The sequence below is a fragment of the Spea bombifrons genome, chromosome 4 (genome assembly GCF_027358695.1).
Source record: "Spea bombifrons isolate aSpeBom1 chromosome 4, aSpeBom1.2.pri, whole genome shotgun sequence".
NCBI lineage: Eukaryota > Metazoa > Chordata > Amphibia > Anura > Pelobatidae > Spea > Spea bombifrons.
This window is the reverse complement of record NC_071090.1, coordinates 97,797,337-97,817,477: the sequence shown is the minus strand read 5'-3', so window position 1 is coordinate 97,817,477 and position 20,141 is coordinate 97,797,337. Positions and strand designations below refer to the sequence as shown.

General features: G+C 38.9%; 1 protein-coding gene across 2 annotated transcripts in view; it reads right to left on the bottom strand.

Annotated features, from left to right (window-relative positions):
• The window catches only part of LRRTM4 (leucine rich repeat transmembrane neuronal 4), a 244,661-nt gene that overhangs the window by 9,420 nt on the left and 215,100 nt on the right, over positions 1–20,141 (bottom strand). Inside the window, exon 3 of one of the 2 annotated variants that reach the window (XM_053464650.1) lies at positions 11,923–12,006. The exons of the other annotated variant lie outside the window; for it this stretch is intronic. Within the exon in view, the coding sequence (XP_053320625.1) occupies positions 11,962–12,006 (45 nt within the window). The 3' untranslated portion in view covers positions 11,923–11,961. The remainder of the gene's footprint in view (positions 1–11,922; positions 12,007–20,141) is intronic. 2 annotated transcript variants of the gene reach the window in all.

The following is a 20,141-nucleotide window of genomic DNA, read 5'->3' as shown; positions in this document are numbered from 1 at the left end:
ATCTGTCCTGCATCAAATGGCCAGTGTTATCATCATAATAAGTGCAATGCTCCATCTTTCCCAATTTTTCATATGGCCCATTATACAAATACCGTGGGCTGACCCCACAAACTGAACATTTGCCATTACACGTAACAGGTGGGACATCACCCAAGTTGTTGAGACAGTCCTGACAAATGAGCAGCAACGTATTAATAACCAAATATGTTGTGATTCTAGAATATTTTATTTGATCATATGGGATTATACTATAAATGGAATAATGCATATAGCAATATGTTTGGCCCCATCAGGGGCAGGCTGGTTGGCCCTAATTCTGCAAACAGGGCTGGTCCACGTTATATACCTATAGAGTGCTTTAGTTGGCAGTCATCCAGACATAAGAGGTTATGGGAATTCGGATCTCTATCTCCATAAGAAAATTATAAACCTCCCTAACATGGGACTTCAAAGTAGATTTCTGTGTTCTCCCTCCTGTCAGCCCTGGAGCAATGTAATCTCAGTACTGAAGCACTCAGTATAAGCCCTAAGGGGGTAACGTAACCCCTCAAGCAGTCATTACTGTTATAGGAACATGTGCAATACACTGTGTCTACTAGATGTTGTGAAGCGGCTCAGAAGAGAAGTAAACTAAGGACTCTGATAAACTTAACCCATTCCATGGGGGCAGCAGAGCTAACAGGATAATTCATTCAAATATCGGCGAATTGATCATTTTGGAAGGGCCAGCCCCAGTGAATTGATCACTTCGGAAGGGCTCAGCAGGCTCTGTGTAATGCATAGTTAAAGGGAAATACATATTTTTCTCCTTGAGCATAAATACAGTGCTGTATACAATACATTAATGTAGGTCAGCATTGACAAAAGCTTTGTTTTATTTCTAATAAACGTCATTTATCTGCAGGCCATGAGGCTGCCATTTTGTCAGTCATGTGATGTTTTGGGTGACTTTCCCTGACCAAACACCACATTGAGCTGAACCTTATGGCAATGCTATCCCTTCATGTACTTTAATTAATAAATGTGTCCGGTTGGGTGGTTAAGACTGAGTCATTCTAATTTTTACCACAATGCAGTAAGAGAAGGAATCAATGTGTCTGTCTAGTTGTTCAGGCTAGATAACATGTATAGAACACATACTGACCCATCTAGATTGGTCTTTTTCAATCAAGATCACGTGACTCGATATTGTAGTAAAGTGGACAAGGGCAGCTGGAATGCGATTGTTGTTATTGCTAGCATATGGCTGTATATATTTAATTGGCTTATTACGTACCAGGTAAGGGGAAAATTAAGAGACAATCAGGAACACAAGATATTTCAAGTCGACATGTCAAATCAATGGCTCTATGTTACTATATATATATATATATATATATATATATATATATATCTATATACAGGATGCCAACTGGCAACTAGTAGTTTATTTTCTACTAGGCATGTGCTTTTGGGCCTAATTCATGAATATTGACATGGCTTAGCATGCATGTACAAGGTGAAAGATGAACATGGGTGATTTGTATTAATATCGGGCAATCTCGTGACACCTTAACACAGTTTTCTGCAGAAAGACAGAGCTGCTACCCTTCAAAACTCTTTACTTTGAACTATGTGTGAGCTCCGGAACCTTTTCAATCTGAGGTTTTACAATGGGCAGAGGAAGCAAAAACATGAAGAAAAGTCCTTACTTCAATATTCCAGGAATCTAAACCTTTCTTTTTTTATGGTAAGAGTTCCCCGTTCTCTTTCCAAAATTATTTTTGCCTCACAGGATTAAATTTGTACCCGTATAGAACAAGTTAGAGAAATTCCGGCGAGTGTTCATTCCATGCCTCGCTGCCTCCAAGAGCACTCGAGCATTCTTACCATGGATGGATGATAGCTTCCATTTTTAAGCTCCATTTTCCCGCACTGCTAAAGTGTTTGCACTTATTTCTTTTAAACCATCCACATTTTACCTTCTTTAACACTCAAGGGTGTTACAGACACTTTGAGAGGCCAATATCACTTTTAGCTGTGCGCGTGGTAGAGAGAGATAGTTCCAAAGGCTTGTTTATTAAAGCTATGCGATTAGTTTCACGTTTTAACCTCTCCAATTGAGCTTGACTTTTGTGTAAAATTCCTTCAATAACACGGGCCAGTTTTGGAAAAACCCTTTAACCGTAAAGCGTTTACTAATGGAAAGACGTTGAACAGCAATAGATACCTATTGTCAAGTTTGCAATAGCCGTATGAAAGCCTGGACAAGCCTGTTTAGACGTAAATGAAGGCTGTGACTAGACAATGCATCTCACCCAACACACAAAACCTAGGAGAAGTTCCACTGCTTAGGATTCATATCCTCAATGGAGGCTGCTGAATATTAGTCCTTTGACATATCCTAACAATACTCAATACCATCAATTTGTGTTGGTATAAAGTAAATCAACATGAACGTGGATCGCAAAAGGCAGACTATTTCCATTTCATGCTGATGCACCATTTTCAGCAGTTCCTACTAAGGAAATGACCTGTGTTTAACCCATTTAGCCCATTTTCTACCTCAACAGACACCAGCCTGATACACCGGTAAATGGGCCCTTCTGTGTGTTTATTCCTTCCACATAAGCATTAGTCAACAACATGTGAAATGTACAGTTTATATGTGCTGGACAAATGGCAAACTAGTCCCTCTATGTGTTTTCTTTCTCCAGTGTCCCTCTCTTGTACTGCACATTTACAGCATGTTTGGAAGGAAATTCTTAATGAATTGGGTTAAGTATGGAAATTATTTAACAAGTAGTTAAATTACCGAGATGTGAAGAGGAGACCTCTGAAGTCCTAAAAGCTTACGTAACATCAGAGGTAGGCACCAACGTTCCTCATTTATATGTATATTTACTGGGGTCTGTAGTGGACAATTTAATAATGTTCTGTGGACCTTAACAAACCTTGCCACGGACACTTTGCCTATCACCGTGCAACGTTACGTCTTTTTCCATGTTGGCCCAATAAAATGTACCAGCTTCAGGTTAAGAGCCCTCAATTGTATACAAAAAACTTGTCTTTTCTTTTGTACTTAGGATCATTTTAATCCGTAAATTCGATTACATAAGTATATTCAGTATTCTGAACAACGGTATGCGGATTGTAAGAACTACCAAAACGAAGATGCCCTCATAAAAAATACATAATAGTCAGACTGCGCTTAAGTAAAAATGTAATATAAATGCATAGCAAAGTACAAAACTGCCAGAAGAAGCTTTGACTCTAAAACATGTTACTGCTGGTGTGAATGTTTTTAAGAACCATTTGGCCCATCGTTCCTGCTGTAGAGACCCAAACCTTAATCAGTCCTTGAGCTTGTCTTCGATTAAGGATCACCATATGCCTACCCCGTGCATATTTAAGTTCCCTCACCGTATTAGGCCCTATCACTTCTGCTAGGAGTCTGTTTTATTTTTTCTACCATTGTCCCAGTAATGTAAAGCTTCCTTACGTTACACCTAAGCCACTGAATTCCTAGTTTTCTATTATGGCCCCCCTTGTCCCAACATTTCTCCTCCTTAAAATGTCTCTTATCACATCCCCTTTCTCTCGTCTCTCCTCCAAGCTATACATATCGAGAGCCCATCTCCTGCAAACCATGCATAATTTCAGTAGAATTTTAGATCTGTAAAGAAGCATAACCAATTCTGTTTGTTCTGCTATCAATGCTCCTAGATATATAACCCTACACCCTGCTTGCTTTTTCTGCCACTTACTTTTACGTTAGATGATTTCCTCAAGCCCTGAGCACCTAAAGAAATGAAAAGGCTTTGTAGTCAGCGTCTGGGCAAATAACACGTAGGGCAAAAGCAAAAAAAGAAATGATAAATTAAAGTGGGTGTTGCACAGGAGATGGCTATGTATACAAGTAGGTTGGGTAACCATTAAGTCTCAAATCCAGGCATATTTGAGGTGGAAAACACATGACGCCAGGACATGGTTAGAGGCAGGGATTGTAGCAGGGATTGTTAGAGTTTGCAGCCTCCTTGTAAGCCATTGAAGCAATATGACGCCATACCCCAAACCTTAAAAGCTCATGAGTCGGATATGTAGGAGTTAAGGTCGACATTGGTGACATCTACAGCACAGTTGGCTGGTCTGAGAAGATTCCCTGATCTTGTGAACAGGATCATGATCACCACTGACCACTAAAGTGGGCCAAAAGCAAGGCTTGGCAGGACAGTACCCAGTGGGCGATATGGGTTTCTTATTTTTTACCTATTTGCACTGCCTCCATTTTCAGAGCTAACAATGATTTATTAATCCAGTTATCAATCACATCCTACTTTTTGAACACTGCCACTTCCAAAAACATAACCGAGTCCAGCCCATCTTTATTATCCTGAATTTCAAAAACTCAAAGATCAAACGTGTTCGGGAACACTTGCAGAACTTAAATTTGTGGCAATGGAAATTGAGTTTTTTTTTTTTAATAAGTGCCACTTATCTTGCTTGCAGAATCTCAGAATCATCTCTCTAATTTAAGGGACACCAAATATATTTGCCTGCGCAACCACTTGGATTATTTCTCGCTTGGATTGCTGTACTTTGGCAGGCTTTGTTTAAGGATAATACATTTGTCGCTCTTGCTTGTACTTATTTGCAGAAGAAAAAAGAGGAAAACAAAGAACACCGAACTCTACAGCTGGGTAAAATAAATTGTTAGCCATAATTCTAAACGGTAATTTTCTCTATTTCAGCAGGGACCTCTTTGGAAACACATTTCATTTATTACTTCTAAATATGAATTAAATGTTAATTTTCTCTGAAAACTTTTAAACGAGCTGATGTGTAAAACTCTGTTTTATTTCTGCTTTTTTTCTTTTTGTTTTTTTTTCTTTCTTTTTTTTTTTTAGTTAAAATTTAGCTTCATTCACCATCCTCAATCTGAAAAGATTTTGAAGAATAAAAACACCAGATGTTTAGGGTGACAAGATCTTGCTATTTACTAGAGGCATTTATGGAAAATGTGTTCTTCAGTTATGTAGAATTTTGAAAAAATGGGCAGACTTGTTTTTTTTTTATTATTTAAAGGCAAACTATAATTACTATTTCATTTTATCATTAAAAACATAACATCATCCTATAAAATCTGGACATTACTGTCTATCCATATATAAAAAAAACTGGGATATAGTAAAAATGTAGTTATTGGGACTAAAAATGATTTAAGGCATAGGTGGGTCGTGGGGAAAAATAATGTTCAAAAAAATCACTACAAAAATCTCAAGCTTAGATCTATGCGCCTGATCATTTCCGCTCCCTAATAATAAATCTGGCAGCAGGGGGCGCTTTTCATTTTGGCTCCTCAACAGATGCCCTCATTATTTATTGGATAAAGAGGCCCCGATGAATCGCCCGGCAGGTGATTATTATTCTATATTAAAATTATTGCAGCCATGAATGATACATGTCTTAAAACCTTCCTTAGTTAAAGTTTGAAGATAGAGATGTGGCTAGCGGGCATGGCTTTGTGAGACTTGAGACTTTGTGATCTATCGATTATTGATTGGTATTTAGGTAATTGGGTAACGCATCGAAATTGGTCAAATCCATTTACAGAATTAAAACTCATTTTCTTCTTTGTGTATAAGTGAGTGTGTGTTATTTTGATATACCCATACCCATCAAACATTCTAAGCTCCTTCTAATCAGAAGAAGAAACAGAGACTATTCCTCCTGAAGATGGACACATGGGACGTATGGTAGGTATTTTATCCTCTCTACGTTTCTTTGTTCAATCTGTTCCAAGTGGCTATGCTGAAACACAGGCCCGGGGTGGCCATCTGGCACATTGGGTAGTGTACGGCTGCCGGTTGGGTATGCCTAACCCCACGTGAGCATTCAGCCGGTGTCCGCACTCATAGTACCAGCTGTTGGCCTTAAAGTGCCAGGGCCATCTAGTCATCCCAATCCAGGCCTGCTAAAATATATTAACTGGACCCTTGTGATTCAATAAAGAGTGATGATCTTTCAATGTCCTCCCATATCTACGTCCCTCATAATTGGGTATTTGCTTTAAATTGGTGACACTGTATTTCACATACAGTTGTATTACTGTAATGCAATATATGGTAAGATTATGTTTCTCAGTGTATGCACAATTATTCTTACTATTGCTTGCCAAGAAACATTGTTTTTGCAAAAAAAAAACATTTTGTTTAACCAAAAAATAATAATCGAAAAATTTTAACTCTAAAAGATGACTTTTTTACAAACTTGACTACACAATGTTAATAATTTAAAATAATGAATGAATGAACGAGTACAGACAAAAACTGTACCAGATATCTAACAGGCACCTCTCCAACTATTGCAGAACTACAATGACGTCTTTAGAACTTAACTTAACTCTTTGTATTCCAAACAATCATATAGTGGTCTGCTGGTCTCTTTCTCGAAAAAAAAAAAAGTATTAGCGGTATCAGACTTTCTTGGTGGATGGGGGAAGATATAGGAGTTGACATTTTTGGCGCATTCCACATTAATTCACAATCTTTTTTTTTTATTTCAGCTGAGCTTTTTCAATCTCCTATATAAATCCCTCCATTGGAAATGACAAGATGAAAGTTACGCAAAAGAATTTCATCTGAAAAGTTGGTTTTGACCACAGCTAAGAGTGAATGCTGCCTTAATAGCATGAGAGAGCTGCCGGAGGGATGAAATATATATATTTCTCCACGGACACAGAACTTGGAATCTGTCTCTTGCTATTATTCAGTATGTCCAATAATATTTTCACTCCTTGTCAGAATCAGAGTTATGATTAATAATTCAAGTTTTAGCTACCAAATGATTTAAATCTTCAATAACATGCAATAACAGTTTTCTTTTATGGGAGACGTAGAGATAGATAAACAAATATACAGAATATTGTTTTTCAATATTCAATAGGATTTTGGGAAACTCTGTTAATGATTTCACAACAGACTTATTGGCTTATGCACTGAACAATGAGCTGTAGATGAATGTCACGGAGATGAAGAACTTTTATCTAGGGTCAACTAGGTGCTTCAAATGGGAGAAACTCACCCAAGCTGGCCATCAATACTGCATGGACATTAAATATTTCATCAAAAAGAAAAAAAAATAGATAAAAGCCATTCCTTGGAGGGTGACCAGGTCTTAGAACCTTGGTAGGCCAGCCTCACTGAAATAAGTAATTGCTTGAACTGTATACCTTTAAGAGTCACAAAATTGTAGGGGCCATGGAATGTTTTCGTATCTTCAAATGGCACAATGGCTGGACTGAAGCATGGTGACCTCTGTGTAAAGTCCGCAAAGGTAGTGCTTGAAAATGTTACCTTTTTTACATCAGTAATGTGTGCTGCACAAATAAATATATAAATCAAATGAAAACTGTTCCCTAAATGAAAGCCTCCGGTAACCCACCCAGGAGCATTAACTATGAGCCTGGGTCTCATCCATTAAACAGTGGGAGCTTTAAAAAATAGCAACAAACAAACACTGGCTGTTTCGTCAATGCTGTTTTGGCAGTACACACAATGAAATAATAAGGGGATTTATTGGTTTAATGCTGGAACTGGCTAAACATCCCAGCCGAAGAATAACACTTAAGCTTTGTGACATGTTTGCGTAGGATTTGCGCATGATCTGTGATTACACAGAGGGTTTCTGTCAGCATTTCTGAGTCACCTTGTGAGGTGGTGTCACTGCTAACAGTGGGTCGAGTGCCAAAATGAATAAGGAATCCAGACGTTCACTACTGCCTTCACAACACCAGATGGCGCTCACGAGTAAACAAATCAGTGAATTGTCCCCAAATGCTCATTTTTGGGTGGCAATTTACTAAACTATCTCACGAAAACAACATAGAATGGATTGCCTTAGGGCAAAGTGTGCTTATTCTTAACCCAGTGCAGTGTGGTTGGTAAAACCATGGATGGCTTATACAATTTGCAATAGGGCAACTGCTATGGGGCCACCAATCAAAGAAGCCCTATGGCTTGGAGGAAAGCAACTGAAGTCCCATATAATTAGGGTATCATACCGTTTTAATTATAGCTGCTTTTAAACGATGAATGATCATACTCATACGGCTCCAAATGACCATAGGAGATGCAATGTTAGAGATAGGGCTCAGGGCAACCTATTGACATCTATATTGTTGGGTATCTATCTATATATCTATCTATCTACTGTTGTGTAAGGAATTTAGACGTGCCTTAGACATTTGAATTATGAGTGCAATTTACAAACCCATTTCTTCGGTTCTATACACATTATTACGACCAAAGTCTAAGAGGTAATAGAAGCTAAGTGCTATATGCTTTTCTACATTGTAAGAGGGTTACCTATTATTGCTCTACACGGATCTAGCAGCACAAAAACTGTTTATAAATATTGTGCGCTGGTTTAAGGAGGGCTAAAGACTATACCGCCTTATTTGATAAACTGGGCATGAAAGAATCCTTTTAAATTGTGTTTCTTCCCCATGTGTCCCTTGGTAGGACTATCATCTCTCTCCAAGGTGCTGAATTTATGTGCCGTTCTTTCAGCCACCTTATCTCTCGTCTCTAGTTACAAAATACAGATGAAGAAAATTTTAAATGTCATTTGTTCCAAAAATCGGTTTTCTAACCATATGAAAAGAAAAGGACACAGGAATCCTTTAATGTATATAATTACATTTTTGTTAGTGTTTTCTTAATTATTGTTTTTGTAATGACATTTTAAAAATTTGAATGTTTTATATGATGGCTGCAGAAAATCAACCCTTTGTAAAAGCGGCCTGTAATCATTGAAATCTATACAACTCTATAGAATATAAGCCTATATTTAGGAATAATAATAATAATAATAATGTTTTTATTTGATGTGGTAAAAATATTATTTTCTCTTAAAAATCCCTATTTTCTTTTAGGTTGGATAGAGAAACTGTTGGGGCAAAATTTTAGCCCCTCTTAATGTGTGAATGTATCTCTTAATGTAGAATGTATTAGAGAATCATTCTGCTATGTGATATATATTGGCTCATTTAAATTACACAGAATTAGTCTGAATGGTAAGCCTATACCCAGCTTTATATTTACCAACGTAGTACCCTAGGGCTGCAGTGCCCAGTACCCAGTACAGTGAACCAATCCGTGTTCTCCTTCGTCACTGTGATAATATGATGTCATATCCTGGCCCTTTGGGTCTAAAAGGTACACACTGCCTTCCATAATATAAATAGGGTAGTTGTAATGGCCCATTAAGCAGTGGCACACTGGGGGGGCCTAATTGCCCAGGAACTGCCGCCTTAGGCCTGGTCAGCCTGGGCCAGGTCAGTCTAGGCCAGGATACTTCACAGTATATGTACAGATTGAAAGCCCAAAAACTAAGCTCTGACATCATCGACTCCTTATTTTTCTGGGATCGGGTGTATCAAGTAAAAATGCCCAGGTGTGGAAATATTTATCAGCGCTGGTTCTTATACATGTAAAGGAATGTCAACACTTAATGCTCTGGTTTCAATTAAAGCCAGGGCTTAATTCGATGCATTCAGTGAAAATACTAATGCGAAAGCAACGCTTGCCACCCACTCAGATCTCCGTGTCCCAGCTGGGCCGTAATTGCATCTTACGGCTCTTTTTTTTGCAAGTAATGGTTTTTAAGACCAGCATGAGAGAAGCCATTAGAGATAACATGCGAACATGCCAGCTTTCATGGTAATTGGTAATACCCCAATCTTGGAACAGTACAACTGAGGTTTTTTCCAAAGTGTTTTTTTTTTTTATTGAACCGAACTAAAACGGAGAAGATGGTGAGCTATGCTAGCTGCCTTTTCCCTTAAGGAAACATCATAACGTTCATGTTTGCCATGTGTTTAGAATGATTCTTAATTAAGCCTTAAAAAACCACTTATATTCCATTACCATTCCCAACCGTGACCCCGTTCCCTGTACTATATGAGCTGTGATTATCAGAGTCCCGTATTACCCCGGGTAGGCACTTTTCCAGGGCATATACATACTGGAATTACGATTTAAATTGTACAATAGATCCTTTTCTTGTAAACTTGGTTGTTTCTAGAAGATGTGATTTTGCTATAACAGACTGCTGCCTTATTAAGAGCTAACGAGAGAAGCAGGAGTTTCTTGTACACGGACTATAGCACTGGATGAAAAATCATGTTGCATTAGGGAAACCTAGCCCTGCACATTTCACCTCCTTATATCTAATCTGAAACACAAGCTGCCTGTGTCTACAGTCAAGTTAGAATAATCCTCCAATGATTCAAGCAGAATTTAATAGTGTAAATGCTAAACAGACTGGAAGAATTAGCCTCCGCTGGGATGAGCCAGACGAAAAAGGCTATGTTAGGAGAATGCATGGGGTTTAGTAAATATGCCAGGGTGACTCTGCTTAATGCAGAATGCATCACTGATGGGCAGGGATAGCTACGGTAAAGATGAACGGAGTGAAGACGAAAGCAGGACTAGAGCTGACCTTTCTGAAATAGGCTGACTCATAGACCCAATGCCTGGTGAGTATATGAGTGCAAAATATTACTACTCAGTGCTAGTTAAAGTATAACGGTTTATTCCCCGGGAGTGGGAGATGGCAAGAGAGTTGCGATTTCAACTGCCTACATTTATTATGCAGTATAAAGAGACATATCTGGCTAATTTCTCTACAAGAATGACTGAGCTGGCCCTGGAGAATGCATGGTTTAATCAATGAGTTAACTTTCAAACCAAGCTACTCTTGAAGCAGAAGCTCATTGGGGTTGGTCCTTTATAATGCATTGTGAGGTGAAACTGCAACTCTTCTGCCAACTCTGTATTTAGTGAATAAACCCTTATGTATATCTCTGTGTATACCAGGTGTCTTTCCCATGGAGCTCCAGAAGCTATGTATAAGTGTTTGAACATTGCTAAGAAGCTCCTGAGTGACCAGCATACTCCATATCTTAAGCAGGTTATGGGTGCATGCATCTGTTCTAGCATAACTAGCCTTCAAAAAGAAGTAAGATGTATAAAACATATAACAACAATTGAAGTGTTTCAAATATCCTGTATACAGCATGAGTACGGAATTTACAGCTGGACATTATAGATGGTACATAAACAGCAAAGGAACCTGTTCTGGGCTACAGATGTATTCTACCTTTCTTTTCCACACAGGGTTGGCAGCTATTAAATATGTAAACTTTTTTGTTTTATGAACTATCATTGACACAATTATGAAAAGCTTTGAAACATTCTTAGACAACCAAGCACACAAACTAACATGTGAAACGGAATGGAAATGCATGATGTGGTTATATGAACAAGTATGGATTGTGGGCTTTTAACATACATGATGGAATAGAAACTCATTCTAAGGCTGGAGTTCTAAGTTCATCTTCTTGCGTTAAGTATAAATCTCAACAGGCAGGGGTGGATACCAACATTGCACATGGTGGACATTTCATGGGTTCTGTGGTGGACAATTTATTGATGTTCTATGGGCCTTCACATGCCTTGCCACGAAGACTGGTGTCCTTGTATGGACACTTTGCCTATGCAAACCACCAGAACCCTATAAAACTGTAGGTATTGAATATACATTTGGAATTAAAGGGGATCTGTCATGTAGAACAAAAAATAGTATTAATGCGTAAGCATAAAACACATATATTTTAATAATTTAACAAACCATATGTTTTAAAGGTATTAATTTACAACATATAGGCTTTGTTGAGCTATTGATTAACGTCAAGTTTATTTAAGGTGGGATTCTGTTTATTTAAGTATCTGGAGGGATGGAGATGTCATTATGTTTTGCTATAGGTAAATATGGATGCTTTTGGTATTGTAAATGTGAGCCTTTGGGATGGGACACAGGATGCATGCTTGACTTTAATAATCCGGTGCTAACTGATGTGAAGACTGAAAATCCTCTCACCTCCTAGGCATGTGGTCTCAGCTCAGCTGAAGGTTTGGGTCAGCAAAGGGATGCTTGCACTGTGGAGACCTGACTGTACCTGGCCTGTGGACAGAAAAAAGGGGCTTCAGAATACCATTCAGTGTTAATGTTATTATCATTTTATCTTAACACAAAATAATCTCAGGAGACCAGTTAGCAGGAGGTTACAAAAGTCAAGATGGGTGAAGATGAGGGCCTGACCTTAGCGCTGACGTGGTGGTGGAAGGATGCAAAGGCAACATTGGTATTGATTAAGGAACGATAGCCGTGAAATGAATGACGGAAGAAAAAGTCTGTATCGTGATAAGAAGGTATAGCCATGAAATATGGAAACTTCAAAGGGACAAAACTATGTGTGAATGGTTATTCTTAATGTGATGAACAAGAACATGAATGTCCTCCTATAGCTTATTGTGAAAACAATAGGTTATTCTAGTGCGAAACTTGAAAAGTAGTCTGGAGATACCAACTGGTCCCTTGCTATGGTGACAATTCCTGACAAGTCTCTCATCTCCCTCTCTCCCTCTATCTGTACAGTGGTGGTCTTTTGTACCGATCTACCTTTGCAATTACCGTATAATTTTTTTGATGTTAGCGCTCTGGCAAGGAGTCTGAAATCTGCTCAATTACAACAGGACAGTCAGCTCCTGGAGTTGACCAGCGGTTAACCGCAGAGCGAGGCAGAGATTATTAATAAGGTAAAATGAATGCTCTGGTCCAGGCTCAGGTTGGATAACAATCTACATCCTCGAGTCTCCCATAATTCAGCATAATTGTCAGTTTGGTATTCTGGACAGGCTTCGGGCCAAGCCTGCATGAAGCATGAATTACTTGCCTTTATCTCTACAGAATGGAGTTGGAAAAGGTAATTATGGGGAACGCTTGTTGTATAAAGAAGCCATGCTCTTTGCATCACTTTGGAGATGGGCAGCAGAGAGGCAACAAAATGCCACATCCTTTGCCATTTCCACCCCCAGACCCCTTATTCCTCAATGATAAATATTCAGCTCCGACATGCTAATCTTGCATAAATGGACACTCATTTTATACACAAGAAGATTTTCACTAAAGCACATCTGCAAAGGTCACTCAGGAGCATTGGTTCACCGTTTCCCCTTCTGGAGGACAATTTCAAGGACATTGGGACAAAATACACGGCATGGGATGCAGAACTAAAGCCTGCATTATGGGTTTAAGCACTGGACTTGCACAAAGTACATGCACCTTCTTTTTCTGAATGCTTCAATAGAGCCATGTTTGTAAACTGGCAGAAAGATTATGACTATCCACACAAGGAATCAGATCCTTTACCCTTTTTGTCCCATTTTCATAGACTTAGGCAGCAGATAAGAATCATTCAGGCCATGTAATTTGCCCATTTTTCCTAATGTAAAGACTCAAACCTTAGTCTTGTCTTAGATTAATGTCTATGCCATGCATATTTAAATCCCTTCACTGTATAGCCTCTACCACCTCCGCTGGGATAATGTTCCACTTATCTACCACAATCTCAGTGAAGAGAGCATTTCATGTCTGAAAGAATCAGAGAGCATGCAGTCTGGTTCTTTTAACCGTCAAAGATATTACGCTGGCCTATTAGCTTGCTTTTTTCCCCAAGCTGTTTGCAATAAGGAGTACATTTCATTACAATACTGAAAAAATATTAGTAAACCTTTGCACAAGTGACGTGCCCTATTCCTTAAATAATTGCTGGGATCTTGGCCATACTAGAAGTAAAAATCTGTTGCGATTGTGGGTTTTCCAGGGAATAAAAATAATTTATAATAGAAGAAAATGGAATGAAAACACACAGCTGTCTTAAACTTGCTTTGATTGTGGAACAGAGAAGAACAAAGACCTTTTTGCTGCTTCTACGGAGAATTTCAGCTACTAACAAGGGTTCCCTAAACTTGAAATAATTGAAAAAAAAAAATAACAATGAATGTAAAAAAAAAAAAGGGCCAGAGAGAGGAATCCTTCACAGGCTGTAAATCAAACAACAGGTTTATTCAAGAAAAAAAAATCAACTAAACGAGATCTCATTTATTCATGAAATATTTTAGTAGGAAACTAACGCAATACTCTGACTCTGTACTTTGGGAGAAGCTGTTGCATGGAGGTATAATCGGGAACCAAAACAGCTTTCTCTGAAACTTTAGTTTGTTTTAATGATTCTTTAGCGAGGTTCACAGTACAAAAAGCCAGAAATCAAGTTTTTGGGGTAAGTAGTTTTTTTGAAAATAAAATTTTACTCGCAATAAAAGGATTCGACAAAGTAGAGAAGAGAAGCATATATTAAAGAATGGGAGATCTAATGCAAGTTCATTTCAGATGAGGAATGTTAGAACAAAAGGTCATAATCTAAAAGGAAAAGGTCAGAGGGTTGGATGGAATGTAATGAAGTTCTACTGTACTGAGGGTGTGGAAGATGAGTGGTGCAGCCTCCCATCAGACGTGGTAGAGGCTAATACAGTGAGTATTAAACATGCATAGGACACGAATATGGTTACTCCGACAAGACCAGGGACTGATTATGGTCTGAGTATCTACATCAAGAAAAATGGGCAGACTAGGTGGGCCAAATGGTTTGAATCTACCGTCAAATACTATGTTCTATTAACTGGAAGCATAAAGAGGTCAAACACTGATGTTTGTAGGGTGAACAGTGGATGCTTAAGCCTCCAGAGAACTCCAATTGCTAATCTCAATACCTCCTTACATAATCAAAATCCATGGTCTGTGAACAGGCCACTCAATTTGTATATTTAAGTAAAATGTATTCTGCATCCATTTTACATAGCGTTCAATGCTATTCATTTTATATTAGACTGTTTCATTTTACTTCCCCCCGCCTTCTCTGCTGAAAACATGAAGCATACTTAAGTACGCTTCCTGTCCATGTGCTATAGCATTGTCAATGAAGTCCATAGGGATTGGAGTTGCCGTTAAAATGACCTCAAATATACTAAACACCATCCTTTTAACTGTGAACCACATTTTATATACAGCTCTGTAGAATTTGTTGGAGCCATACAGATAAAAATAATATTACTAGTAGATGTCCACTGAAAAGGGTGATATCCAAAAGGAAAGTAGATGGTGAGAAAAGGGGGTAATTGACGTCCCAATGGGGGGCATTTGCATGTCCTTGAATTACAGTAGACAGGAGCGGGGGACCAAAAGAATGTCCTTATACTAATTTCCCTTAAGGTCTTGTCATATCAATCCATGCTGCTGTATTGTTATAATCACCCTCAAGTTATTCAGAGAAAAAAGGAAGACAAACTACTTGTAATTTCATATTTTAATAATATCCATAAATCCTTTGGAGATCATTTTAAGGTGATCTCTGCGTTAAAGAGGATAGGCACTTAACTTAAAAATGTTTGCAAAATATAATAAGTGTCTGTGGCAAGGTTTGTGAAGTTCCGTAGAACATCATGCAATTGCCCTATACAGACCACAGTAAATGTCCGCCATTAGCAATGTTGGTGCCTACATATGATGTCATGCGTTCAGCATGGTAGATAATTGGTAGGAAGTCAGGCCTAGAGCAGTGCCGAGATACATCTCTGACCACAATATATGCCTGTGTGTAAACCGACCTACGTTTTTGTGCTAAAATATCCTAGCAGAGGGAAACCAGAAGGTGATAAGTATAAAAATCCACGGCGGATCACTGAACAGACCCAAGTGATAACGCATAAGAACAGCTCATTTGTCTGCAACATACGAGAAAAGGTGCCCAATGCTCACAAAGGATTTTTTCATTGGAAAACAGGCAGTTCTGTGCAATATATTTTTCTCATGTGGAAAATCATAGAAAACCTAAATGGGCATTCTGATGGAAAAGAGGAAAAGTAATCATCACAGCAAATGTATTTGCACTATGTGCTGTGCTGATGCATATAGTCGCAGAAAGCAAAAAATACAATAAACATAAAGAAATATATATATATGTTTGTAAGGGATAATTCTTGTCTGTGTCACCGTGCTGATGAGACCGGCTACCAGCAGGTAGGTGGCTGCTAGCCAGTGAGATCTCTCTATACGCCGCCCGCTTACCCGATGTCCGCCTGCTGCGAAGAACCCCTGGGCTGAGCGCTCCTGGGTCACGGCCGTCTTTCTTCATCTTACGCTATCAAATTCTACGTTTCACTATAAAACCTTCTTTGCTTCATGCTAGCATTTAAAAATATGTATGCAATACGCAAAGCAATGGCAGCCGATAATAACAAAAATGAAGTTGTTGCATGGCAGAGCGCATTGGATCCTCCTTATCTGCAGTAATTCCTCCTCTGTGCCTCTCTCCCTCACCTTACTAGTCACAAGGAATCAGCACTTGCCGCGTGCATATTGAGAATGGCAGCTGCCCTTGCCACTGGATTATCCTCCCCGTGTTTACAACAGAGAAAGTAGCACCTCTCCAGGCATGATTAAGTAAGCAATTATATTTCCTGATCTATTAAGTCTTGATTGCTTATCAAAGCATTCAGCCAGATCATTTTCTTCCTGTCACTTCCAATTAATTGAACACTTTCTTTACTAAGAAAAGCTTTTCCCAACACGCTTCCGGGACGAGACTGGCTTTCTCGTCCTGTTAAACGTACAGACTATCATAGTTATTTATTTATCTCGTTAGGGCATGTTTCTGTATCCCTCTGCACGGAGCACCTTGGCTTGTATGCTACTGTTTGTACAGATCAGGCGTCGGGGGAAGCCGACGCGTCTAGGTGTAACTCTCCTTTACTGTTGGCAGCAGAGCTTGCTGCAGATTTCCTAAATTCCACATAAAATAAACTATATCCACAGAAGAACGGTCCAGGAGTCACAATTTAGAAAGGAGAGGTGGTCAAGCAGCAGAGAGAACAGGAGAAGGCGATTCACAGTTATGTTCCTATATCATTTTCATTTAGGTCTTCCAATTATTTCGGTTTTTATTTTAGCCCCTGCCTAACCCTATTCAGATCTATTCCCCACAGACTAAGCCCCACCACTACACAAGACGAATGAAAAAGTGCATATGAAAGAATTCACCTCTTAGGGTCAGGTTTTAAAAAAATATTATACGTTTTTTTTTTTTTATTCTGTTCTTTAGACCAAGGGAACACTGTAGGATTCTTACTGTTCTCTATAGGTATATGTGTGTGTGTGTGTATGTGTGTACATTGTTTTTATATATATATATATATATATATATATATATATATATATGCGAGCGATGTTCCAAATGTTTCCGCACTTTTGTATATATATTTTATATTAAAAAAGTGCAAAAACTTTTTGAACGTCCCTCGTATATGTGTGTGTATACTGTATGTTTGTGTTTATGTATGTGTGTAGGGATAGAGGAAGAAAGAGGATGAAAAATGTAAAAGGCAAGCAAGACAAGAAAAATTGAAAGATGGGGGGGATGAGGAAATTGAGGAAAAGATGTCTACAAATGAGGTGCAAAAAAGAGATAGGACACAAGAAAGAATAGCACAAAAGGAAAAAGGACTGCAGTAGGCAGAAAACAGAGAAAAAAGAGGAAAACACAGGTTCCTAAAAACAGGAAATCCAGAGAACGGGCCCTTCCTGTGTAATTGCTCCAGGGCCCAAAGCTCCTTAATGCTGGCAGTGAAAGAGTTACAACAACCTGCCGTAAATCAAATTATCTGTCGTTTTCATGAAGCTGTGACATTTACTTCTAAAATTAATTGTATTTCCACTGTAAAAAGGTTGTTGGAGAAAGCACAATGCATATTGTTTGCCTGGAGGTGAAAGTTGTCAAGTACCCAATCAGAGAGCATTAAACAAATGTAGAGAAGCTTTCCATCCGACTGATCATGGAATCCACTAAGAGAGATGGGGTGAGAAATCAGCTTTTGTGAAACTTTTAAGCGCCAGGAGAAATGGCACTGGTAACTACTGCCATCACAATGGGCCATTGGTGGGAGTGACCCAGATTCCAAAGGAACCTATGGATTTTGTAGACTGTGCTATAGGGTGAAAATGGTATATTAGCTAAATTTAATGCCACGGAATTAAATAGCACCCCTCACATAGACTGCAGTGAAAAAATGAAATAAAAACAGAGATATATGTATAAGTGAGATAAAATAAAAAATGTACCACGTTTTCATTTTTTTTCATTACATTCTATGAGAGGTGAGCTATTTTATTACTTGTAATAGATTACTCTCCAGCATTGAATCGAACCATTTGCCACTTTTGCTGCTCTCTTACCTGTCCATTAACATTATGACCGCCTGCCTAAAATTGTGTCCAATGGAGGCATGGAGTCCCCTAGACTTCTGAAGGTGTGCTGCGGTATGTGCAGCAGACCCTTTAAGTCCTGGTTGCGAGTGGGGCCTCCAGCACATCCTACAGATGCTCGATTGGATTGAGATCTGTGGAATTTGGAGGCCAAGTCAACACCTTGAAGTGATTGTTGTGTTCCTCAAACCATTCCTGAACCATTTTTGCTTTGTGGCAGGGCACATTATCCTGATTGGGGCCAATGCCATCAGCTCATATCATGTCCATGAAAGGGTGTATATGGTCTGCAACAATACTTTGGTAGGTGGTATGTGTCAAAGTAACATCAACATGAATGGCAGGACTCAAGGTTTCCCAGCAGAACATTGCCCAAAGCATCACACTGCCTCTGCCAGCTTGCCTTCTTCCCATAGTGTATCCTGGTGCCATGTGTTCTTCAGCCATCCACGTGATTTAAAACTAAACGTGATTCATAAGACCAGGCCACCGTTTTCTATTCCTCCGTGGTCCAGTTCTTATGTTCATGTGCCCATTGTAGGCGTTTTTGATGGTGGTCAACATGGGTACCCTGACTGATTTTCTGTTGCACCCACAGGACTTGCCATTGCAACCAAAAGACTTGCCAATGCACCCCTATCACACCCACAGGACTTGCCAATGCAAGGGACACTTTAGTTTTAGGCAGGTTCTAGGTTTCTGTGTTTCCTGGGATTGAGCCTTGTAGGGACCTGTCTGTGCTCAGCAGGCTAATGGGAAGGCCAGGGTCAAGAAAGACTCTGTTTTACAATACCTCTTATGTTAAAATAAATAGATTTTGCTTTAAAACACAAATCCTAGCTTGTTTTACACACACATATGATATAGAATAATATGTTAAAGATTACTACAATATAATACTTAAATACATAAATATTATTGCATTAAATATGTATATGTATATTTAAATAAAATGTACAATAAATTACTCATATAAAATCAGTGTTGGAGGGATTGCAGTTGGTATGGAGGGCATATCTAAATAATAACCTAGAAAACCTAAAAAATGTATCAGAGCATTACATCCCAGCATATCACTAGGTGTGTATTTATGTTATAATACATTAACTATTATAATTAGATCCATACAAAAGACACAGGTGACAACCCAGGCAACAATATTCTCCTGCATCCCCAATTCTTTTACATAAATATCAAGATGGTGCTGTGAAGAAGCTATACAGAGTAGCGTGCAGAGCAATTCTTTTTTATGCAGGGGCAGCTGAGCCAGGTACACAGGTACAACACAGCCATGCACCGGAAATATTTGCTCTGGCCCAACTCTTCTTCATTGTACAGCTCAGTGCTCTGCTCTCTGCATGTCACTCTGTGCACCACCTCCCTGGCTAATCACTCCTGTCACTCCCACGCACACACACACACACACACACACTATTTCTAACCCTGTAAAATGACACTCACATTTTAACCCTGTACACAGGACACCCACAGTCACACACATTACTTGTCACCAAGGATAGATCTGGGCATGCTTCACTGGGGACATTTTCACAGTTGCTGGACTCAGGGAAGGACACTATCATTTTTTTTTAAATTCAAAACAATACTAAATAGTGCCCATTGGTTAAACGTGTGTTAGCGTGAATCATTCTATTCACTTTAGGCCCAAGACACTAAAACTTTGAACAGTCTGTCAAAATACATACATATACAAAAAAAACTGCCCTTACAAACACCTGCCCATACACACATACATACACATTTACACATGCCCATACACACAGAGACAGGTTCACACTTGCCTTTGCAGCCACACGCTTACTTGTCATTAGACACACTTACCCTGAAACACACTTTCAAAATACAGCCCCCTTTCTCATGACCCCTGCCCTTTTTCCCTTTTCTCTCTCCTATTTTTATCTATATCAATCACTCTAATT